Raw genomic sequence first — 10000 nt, 5'->3', positions numbered from 1 at the left:
CAGCAAAAAATGAAATAAGGACTGTAGGTCTCTTATTTCTGGTATCACTCTGCAAGTAAGGCCAATAAGAGATGCATTTAATGTTTGAAAGAGCGTAACAATTGCTTCTTACTTTTGTTAAAAGCCAATAGATGTCCATTACGGAAATTTAATACACTTGACACCATAATTCCCCAAATTCAACACAACAAACTCAGCTGAATTTTAACAACTAGTCACACGCATTTTCCCAAATTCAGAGGGGCAAGAAACTAACGCAAATTATGTTTTAAATTGGAATGAATATCATTTGGGTTTAACAATAGAACGACTTGTCGCTCAAACTGAATAGAATATAAAAATGAATGCTCACACGTCCTAAATTCAATAAATTCAATAGGACACAATACCAACACAAGTTACAGTTTTATAGAAATGAATAGCATTTAACAGCTAATGGGGCTTATCTCAAACTTAGCTGAATATAAAAACAAACTGGGCAAACGCATTACCTCTGGGAAGAGAGAAAGAGAGAGAGAGAGAGAGAGAGAGAGAGAGAGAGAGAGAGAGAGAGAAACTCCGGGGGGCCGAAGTGCATCAAGAGAGTCCCACCCTACCAGGGATTGTCCATTAACAGCCGCTTCGAACCACTTAGGGCATTTGGCGATCAAAGGACAAAAGTTGGTTTGCCGATGTCCAAACGCTCGTAGTCACTTTGGGAGACGCTAATTCCTCATTAGGGCGAGAGTAACGGACATGCATTGCATTGAGCCGAATGCTGGTACGAAGGCATATAAAAGAATCGTGGATAGGTAATTCGAATGTGTACATGTGTGTGAATATTAGTGCCTGTGTGTTAGGGTCTCTATGAGTATACATGCATACATGTATATATATATACATAGATATCGTCGATCTCTATCTATAAGGGTTGAAGTTAGTCCACCGAAATATAGTCCTTGTCTTTAAACCAGATTGTTTTAATGGGCCTTTTATACTTGAGACATAGTCCGTTTAAACAGAAAAAATTACATACACACACATACACACACACACACACACACACACACATAAACACACACACACACACCCACACACACACACACACACACACACACACATATATATATATATATATAATATATATATATATATATATATATATATATATATATATATATATATAGTCTGTGTGTGTATGTAAATAAATCTTTCGTTAAAGCAGGATACGTCTCAAGTATAAAAGGCCCATTCACACTTTGGTTTAAACCTAAGGCTATATTCGGTGGACTAACTTCCATCCTTATAGGTAGATATTATCCTATATATATATATATATATATATATATCATATATATATATATATATATATATATATATATATATGTGTGTGTGTGTGTGTGTGTGTGTGTGTGTGTGTGTGTATATATAAAACCCTTGATGTCAAATTTCGCCTCAAGGACTTAAAAAAATAAATTGAAAGATAAAATCAATGGGAGGAACATTGAAGACGACCTTTATCCTTGGCATGAAAAAAAAATATATGTATACAGAAGAACAGAAGACTTTCTTTGTTGGAATTTAAGTGGGACAGCAATTGAGAATTGTATTACTTTTCCTAATGGAAACTTAGAGTCCACAAGAGCAAGAGAAGTTTTTGCTTGGAGAGAGAGAGAGGAGAAGAAGAGAGAGAGAAGATGGGAAGAGAGAGAGAGAGAGAAGAGAGAGAGAGAGAGAGAGAATAAAATAACATCTCTGAATTTCATTTTGCTGGGAAGAGTAAAAGGGACTTCTTTTTCATCTTAGGATAATGGCTTTTAATGTCTTTTCAGTTGCAGGATTCTCCGAGATAGATCTAACTTCCTTTTCTACTGAATGACTTCGACCATTGTATTCAAATCGTTGGTTGGAGCTGACGCACAAAAGAGCTTTCTTGGCTTTTCAACTTGAAATGAAACGATGGATGGCTTTGCCCCATCTGTAAATACGAGAGGAACAAGCGGAAAATGCCAATCGAGTTTTCTGTACAGCGTATGATCAAGGCCAACGGGAATAGATCTACCTTTCGGTGGTCTCGGTATGATGCTGTATGAGGCGCGATACATGAAACTTCAACCACGGCCCGGTGGGAACCTTTGCCTACATCGTCGACAAAAATTATGGTGATTTATAGAAGGTAATGTGAAGTACAGAATGAGGAGATCAGTTATTAGAAAATAAAGTAGGTTAACAAATTTACAAATAAAAAAATTAAATTGTAAGTTAAGTATCAAAATACAAGATGAATTGTATGAAGGTAGTGATGCATTGCATCTTCTGCGGAACTTCTGAAGTTCTAATTGCACGATACTCTATGAGGCATAAAAGTGTTTTAGATTAAGCTAAGCCCATGCCAGCACGGGCTCTTGCTTCATAGAGCAGCCCGTAATAGGCATAAAAGCTTCTCTGGAACTTTGGAGGAATTAAACAGCGAGGAACACTCACTGCAAAAAGAAAGAAGAAAGAAGGCAGAAGGTATGGCGATGAGTTGTTCAAGCAATATTTGTTTGTTTGTTTGTATGGTGTTTTTACGCTGTAGGAACCCAAGTGGTATTCAGCAACGGGACCAACGGCTTTATAGGTGACTTCGGAACCACGTTGAGAGTGAACTTAAGCAGTATTTGTGGTACAAGAGTAACTAAGTTAGCTTGTGAGTAGCCTATACAGAGTGACAGAAGATCATTTACAGTAATAGAGGCAGGAGCATATAGTTTAAGGAGGGTAATTAAATGCAGGTAAATAGATAATGAATGGAAAAAACTTTCAAAAAAGTAAATATGTATAAAAAAAAGGGGGGAATTGGAGCATATAGTTTAAGGAGGGTAATTAAATGCAGGTAATAAGATAATAAACGGGATGAAACTTTAAAAAAAGTAAATAAGTAACTAAAAATTGATAATGGAGTGTGCTTTCTAAAGTGAAAGAAATCATAGGCGAGTTTCTTTTCTGTTTTGTAATAATTATATCCACTCATTTTACGATTCAGTGTCCAGCATTTAACAATTTTATGCTTAATACATTATTAGTATTTATCCGTTTTATATCACATTTAAATAGTATCCCATTCACCTGACAATCTTACTGAGAATAAAAAACCTGAGAAAAAGGAACACATCACAGCGAGATTTTTTTTTTTTTTATCCGTTAATACGAAGTGTTTAATAAAAATATTCATCTCAAACCGTGATGTTCAGAAAGCTACTAACACGAAGTATTATAAAATTAACGTACGTGCCTATAGAAAGAAAACAAAAACAAAAGAGTAAGCTGAATGATCTACGCGCACGAGAGAGAGCTTATTGTTGCCATAACAGACCTTCGTAGTCCAAGGTCAAATGAGATGCGAGAATTAGCCAGGGGCGGATCGGAAAGGCTTATAGCTGGGAGATATGTATTAGTTGCCAGCTTATGTTTTTGTGTACCTCTACTTAGGTTTTTGGATGAGTAATTAGTTAATTATTATAATTGCTCAGTTAATATAGAGAAATAGTTATTTTATCATATAAAGCTGCGGTAATTTCAAACCGAAATAATCAAGAGAAAAATAAAGATGTATATTTAAACCAGGCTACTAAAACGTCTTGGGAGTTACTAGTTGTTAATATACAAGCATGTTTTTGTTTTTTGTCTTATTTAAGAACAACATCCTTAAATTGCATGCAGGCTACAACGTTATGTTTATCAGTTATTGAAACAAAAAAATTATTTTTCTTTTAACTGTGTATGATGTACATTACTTTGTAAAATTATCATTTACGCACGTAATAAAGGAATTGATAGGAGTATTCAGAAAGTGCAATATATATATATCATATATATATTATATATATATATATATATATATATATATATAATATTATATATATATATATATATATATATAGATATGTGTGTGTGTGTGTGTTCTATTCTATCAGTCATTCCTATATTGGCATCAAGTTTGAACAAACTTGCCTACACCCCGGGCCAACTATACGGGCCACTGACCGGACACTACCCAAGGATAGCGACAAGAATGACGCAACAACTCACTGGCCTAAGAATAAACATGGGCTACGCGACAACTCAGGGTAATCCCACATAGTGCAACTCTAGAGCGTCTTCCCCAACCACCACAGACACAGCACTTGACTCCCCACACTCCACAGTGTTGCAGACAGTGCTCTCTGGGGAGGATGGGGATTATCTTGGATCGCTTCTTCCCAGGATTTGTGGGAGTCGTGCGCTGGTTTGGAACGTTTGAAAAATGTTTAGTTTCGTTGATGTTTAAATGTTCCGCGTGTTGGTCAATGGGTGTGTATGGTGATTGATGCTTTTATGAGAGTGTGTGGCCATTACTTTAACACTTATGTGTACATATTAGTGATTAAAAAACAAAAAAGTGTCTTTGTACAATTGTCTTAAAAACTCTAAACAAAAGTGGACAGTGAAAATTTTCCCTTATCTTTCAATGGATAACCTGTTTCAAAACAAGTTAACGCACAACCAGTCCTAATTTTAAAAGATTTAGGCAACATAGGCTTTGGTAAGAAAGCCATCTGGTAAATAATAGTTCATAATCAAAAACCATCATTAGGCAATATAAAGCTTGACTAAAAAAACCCGTTTAGGGAATTATTGAACGCAATTAAAAAAAAAAACTTTAAACAGTATAAGCTTGATAAAAGCCATCAGGTCAACATAAGGGCCTAAGCAAAGAGCCACTAGGCAATAGAAGGACTGTTTTTAAAACCAATTCATCAATATAGAACCATAACATGAACTGAATACTGGTCGAGCTAACAAGTGATACCAATAAGAAAAATCATAATGAAATCATATATAATACCAGAAACAAGAATAAAATAATTTCAGTGATAATAATACAAAAGATTTGAAGAAACGCGACACAGGAAACGTAGGATACGAATAAGAGAAAAATAAAGAGAAAAGCTAAGAGAGAGAGGGATGAGTGAGGAGAGAGAAGAAGAGAACACGCTAAACCCTTTAGATGAAAAGTCCAGGTCCATTATAATCATTCTGACATCTCTTACCGGATAAGGTGGGGAATGTTACCAGCTGCCAAAAACTCGGTAAGGTCTAGCAATATCTAATAAGTCTTACGAATAATTTATCTCGATGGACGGAGGATTACATCGACGAGGTATTAGATAACTTTACCATAATGGGAACGGAGTGTGGCATTTTGGAAGCTCTCTCTCCTCTCTCCTCTCTCTCTCTCGTTCTCTCTCTCTCCTTCAACCTAGCTTCAACCAGCCCGACTACTAGCAATCCAATGTAAAAGAAAGCTACTTCTTTTGAATCTACAGGGCGGTCTTCCCTTCTTCCTCTCGTCTCTCTCTGCTCTCTCTCTCTCTCTCTCCTTACAGCTTCAACAGCCCCTGACTCAGCACCCATGTAAAATATTCTTAATTCCCTTGATCTACAAGCGGTCTTCCTTGTTCTCTCTCTCTCTCTCTTAGTCTCTCAACCCCTCTCACTCTCTCTCTCTCGACCTGATTGTTAATGACGAGAACAGAGAAGGAGAGAGAGAGAGAGAGAGAGAAGAGAGGAGAGAAGAGAGAGAGAGAAATAATCAATTTTCCGCTCAACGGAACTCTGCTCTCTCTCTCTCTCTCTCACGGTTTGACAAACTAGGTCAGCTGGTCGCTGAACGGTGAAATGCACGAATCCATTTTTATACATAGACTCACCACCAAGGAACAATGGTTGGGGGGATGCCAATGTAATTAACATCTAATGTTTATTATATATATATATATGAATCTATATATAATAATATATAATTATATATATATATATATTATTATATATATAATATATCTTTACATATTTTACACATCCCCCCCCCCCCAGCAAATTCAATGACATAACTCCAACCCTGTTAGAAATGCAACATTTTCTAATTTTCTGTTCTGCTGAAACATTTCCCAGGAATCGTTTGAATCTGGAAAGCGGCCACGTACTGGAGCCATTATCCAAAGGAAGAGAAAGAAGAAAGCATGGACAAAGACTGGAAGGGTTTACCCCCATGGGCTTGTTCAGGCTTACAACCCCCTGGGAGGTGGCTGTTTCCCGCTCAATTTCGTTCGCTAATGCAAGACAGAATCTACAACTTCCAGGTGAGGAGGTCGGCTTCATTAACAGAGATTGTTTGTGAAAATTACTCCAACGCTTTCCTCTCTCTCTCGTCTTCCCTCCGTCTGCTCTCTTCTCTCCTCTCTCTCTCCTCTCTTTAATTTATTTGTAGGACAAGAAGGTAACGGGTCCACTTCTGGCTTTAGTAAAGCGATTTTTTTTTTAATTTAAATTTCGCCTTGAGATGAATGCGAATATATCTCCAACTGTTTGGAGATTTATGCCAGTTGCATTAGAGTTCTATATCACTTGCAAGTACTTGAAGGGGTCATTATCACATATGTTACATATCATTATATTTTGTGTTTTGTATATAGATATTATATAATAATAGATAATATATATAGATATATATAAGATTATTATATTATAATAATATATACATAATATATTAATATTTTTCATTGGTTTTCTTATGCTGCATACTCCAGTACCTAACCTACGTGCCTAATGTAAGCACCGAGTCATGGGCATGGGCGCGGGCACGGTTTAAGGACCTTTAGGACACGGCTGTGGGTCTTGGGACGTGTCCTCAAGTTTGGCAGGGGGGTAGGGGTGGAGGAAATGCTTAGACAGGTCTCGCCCATTAGTATTCCTTACAGGGAGGCGTAGTTCATCCTCCAGGTATGTAGCGTCCTGGAATTCTCTGTCTGGGGAAGGATAAAACCGGTGCTTCGTCGGACTTTGAGATTCAGTCGGTGTTGCCGAACGTTCACGGAGCCATTGGGAATTTCAAAAGATTAAAATAGAATGCAGAATTTAGGGCATAGGCCACTCGTTGTGACCTATGACGTTACTCAGCGCTGGAAAGGGAAATGGAGATAGAAGGGTGTTTGAAAAGTGTAACAGGACAAAGACTATAGTAGATTCACATCAACAGTGCATCCGATGTCTAGTCCAGTCCCTTACGACGCTCCTGATTGGCTGTTAATAAGCCCATCACAGGGATGGAAGCTCTCAGTTTCTCGATAATGTTCTCACAGGCAGGATGTACGTTCCACCTCTCCCGAGGGATACGTCATTCAAAAGTATCCCTCAGAAGAGGTCGAACATACATCATGCCTATGTGAACTTCCTCGAGACACTGAGAGTTTCCAGCCCTGTGATTGGCTTATCAACGGCCAATCAGGAGCGTCGTAAGGGACTGGACTAGACGTCAGATGCACGGTTGATGAGAATTTACTATAGTATATTTGCGCTATGAAACAGGACTCCCATAGGGAGGTAATAATACCGTCAGTGCACCTCACACTGTGCACTGTAGGCACTACTTAAGGTTCTTTGCAGCGTCTATTCTTTCCCTAGCTGCATCGACCTTCCATTCCTTTTACTCTACTTCCATTCGTATTCACTTCCTTCCATCTTACTTTCCTCAACCCTCGCCTGGGAATTGATTCTAACATCGGTGTCCTCTTTCAGCGTTGAATGACCTCATATGTCCCAGCGCTTGGCTTTTGGCCTAAATTGTATATTCCAGCCCAGTTTAGGAGGACAGTTCGCAGGTACAAAGGTACAGCCACTCGGCAGCCGTGAGCAGAAGGATTAACTCCACGGCTAAATAATTCCTTTCACGGTCGTTACCTCATCTTAGTATCTACTCAGGCAAGGGTTCTTAACAAGGGATATCCATACCCCTTGGGGGTATGAGAACCACATGCTAGGGGTATGGGACTTGATCTCTAGATATCTGTATAAATTTGCTTTTAATGTGTCCATGTATACATGGGTACGTTTTGTAAATGAATAACTATACAAAACTATATATGCTTTTGATGTTCTCGTACGTTCTATTCCTAGCTATTCATACCTAGAGTCTATATTAAAGTATGTTAAGTTATATTGTCAACAAATAGGACTTGAGTGACCTTAGGCAAAGGGCACTTCAATAGGGGTCTCTGGAGTCTTTGAAAGGTTGAGGAACACTGTACCTAGGGATACCATTTCTCTCTCTCTCTCTCTCTCTCTCTCTCTCTCTCTCTCTCTCTCTCTCTCTCTTATTCCTAATATGAGAGAAGAATCTTAATATTACGAGACCTTGGTCAATGAAACTCATACAAAGATAGCTATTTCATAAACTTTTATTAACTCTCTCTCTCTCTCTCTCTCTCTCTCTCTCTCTCTCTTATTCCTAGCAGCATGAGGGAGGAATCCGTAATTTTTTCGAGGGGACATTGTAATGAGATTTGCGCACAGATATTTCATAAACACGAATTACACATTCTCTCTCTCTCTCTCTCTCTCTCTCTCTCTCTCTCTCTCTCTCTCTCTCTCTCTCTCTCTCTCTCTACCACAAGTTTGTGTAAAATGAGAAAAACCTTCCAGCTTAGGAAAATGCAATAGGAAATAATCATTTTAGCATATTTCATATTGGAATTGAAGACTCGTTTCAAATCAGCTCCCACTCACATTTGGGGAAAATATTTCTGATCTTAATGGAATCGACTGACGTTATTTATTATTTATTGCCTTCAGAATTTAATTAAGAGCCGGTATATTGCAAACTATAGTAATCTAATGACCCGGATGCACTGGGAATCAACTGGATGTAAATTGTGGGGGGAGGGGGAATAATAAATCAATAACTAATCTAATCCATTTTGTTGGCATTACAATAGAAATATTTTAGTTTATGTTTTTCACTTAGAGATGGAATATACTCTGAAGGGTTTTAAAGGTGTTTTCGAAATGGTCGAAATTTTATGTAGTCGAAGCATATATAGACATTTCAGATGACTATTAACAATATTGTATAAATTCGGGTAATTAGAAAGAAAAATATCAATAGTTTTGTGGGTGAAGGAATACTAATAATAATAATAATAATAATAATAATAATAATAATAATAATAATAATAATAATAACAATAATAATAATAATAATAATAATAATAATAATAATAATAATAATAATAATAATAATAATAATAATAAAAAGGCTAAGAAGCAAGAAAACAAGGGAGGAACTCAACGAGAAATACAAAGTACAAGAGAGGGGACTAAACAACACAATAGAAGATGTAAAACAGAGGCTTAAGGCCAAACCACATAAGATCCAACAGTACATGAACAGGAATAAAGGATACTAACAGAACAAACTATTCGGAACCAACCAGAAAAGACTATACAGCCAACTAAGAGGGGAAGACAACCACCCAGAAATTCCTGAAGCCGAACCAAGTAAGAGACTCTGGGAAAACATATGGAGCAATCAGGTATCACAACAAACATGCAACATGGCTCCAGGAAGTCAAGGAAGAAGAAACAGGGAGAATAAAACAAAGATTCACAGAGATCACGACAGACACAGTCAGACACCAACTAAAGAAAATGCCAAACTGGAAAGCCCCAGGTACCGATGAAGTCCATGGATACTGGCTCAAAAACTTCAAGGCCCTACACCCACGAATAGCAGAACAACTCCAGCATTGTATCTCAAATCACCATGCACCCAAATGGATGACCACAGGAAGAACATCCTTAGTACAAAAAGACAAGAGTAAGGGAAATATAGCCAGTAACTACAGGCCTATCACCTGCCTACCAATAATGTGGAAGTTACTAACAGGTATCATCAGTGAAAGGCTATACAATTACCTAGAGGAGACAACAAACACCATCCCCCACCAACAGAAAGGATGCAGAAGGAAGTGTAGGCGCACAAAAGACCAGCTCCTGATAGACAAAATGGTAATGAAGAACAGTAGGAGAAGGAAGACCAACCTAAGCATGGCATGGATAGACTATAAGAAAGCCTTCGACATGATACCACACACATGGCTAATAGAATGCCTGAAAATATATGGGGCAGAGGAAAACACCATCAGCTTCCTCAAAAATACAATGC

The 10000-nt window shown here is 37.6% G+C and overlaps 1 protein-coding gene across 1 annotated transcript in view; it reads left to right on the top strand.

The window, feature by feature from the left end:
- Positions 1-6106: 6106 nt before the first annotated feature.
- The window catches only part of LOC135217879 (sulfotransferase 1C4-like), a 23094-nt gene continuing 19200 nt past the window's right edge, over positions 6107-10000 (top strand). The window contains exon 1 of the mRNA XM_064253901.1: positions 6107-6140. Within this exon, the coding sequence (XP_064109971.1) occupies positions 6114-6140 (27 nt within the window). The 5' untranslated portion in view covers positions 6107-6113. The remainder of the gene's footprint in view (positions 6141-10000) is intronic.

Source organism: Macrobrachium nipponense, chromosome 9 (assembly GCF_015104395.2).
Source record: "Macrobrachium nipponense isolate FS-2020 chromosome 9, ASM1510439v2, whole genome shotgun sequence".
Taxonomy (NCBI): domain Eukaryota; kingdom Metazoa; phylum Arthropoda; class Malacostraca; order Decapoda; family Palaemonidae; genus Macrobrachium; species Macrobrachium nipponense.
This window is presented reverse-complemented; position numbering and strand designations above follow the sequence as displayed.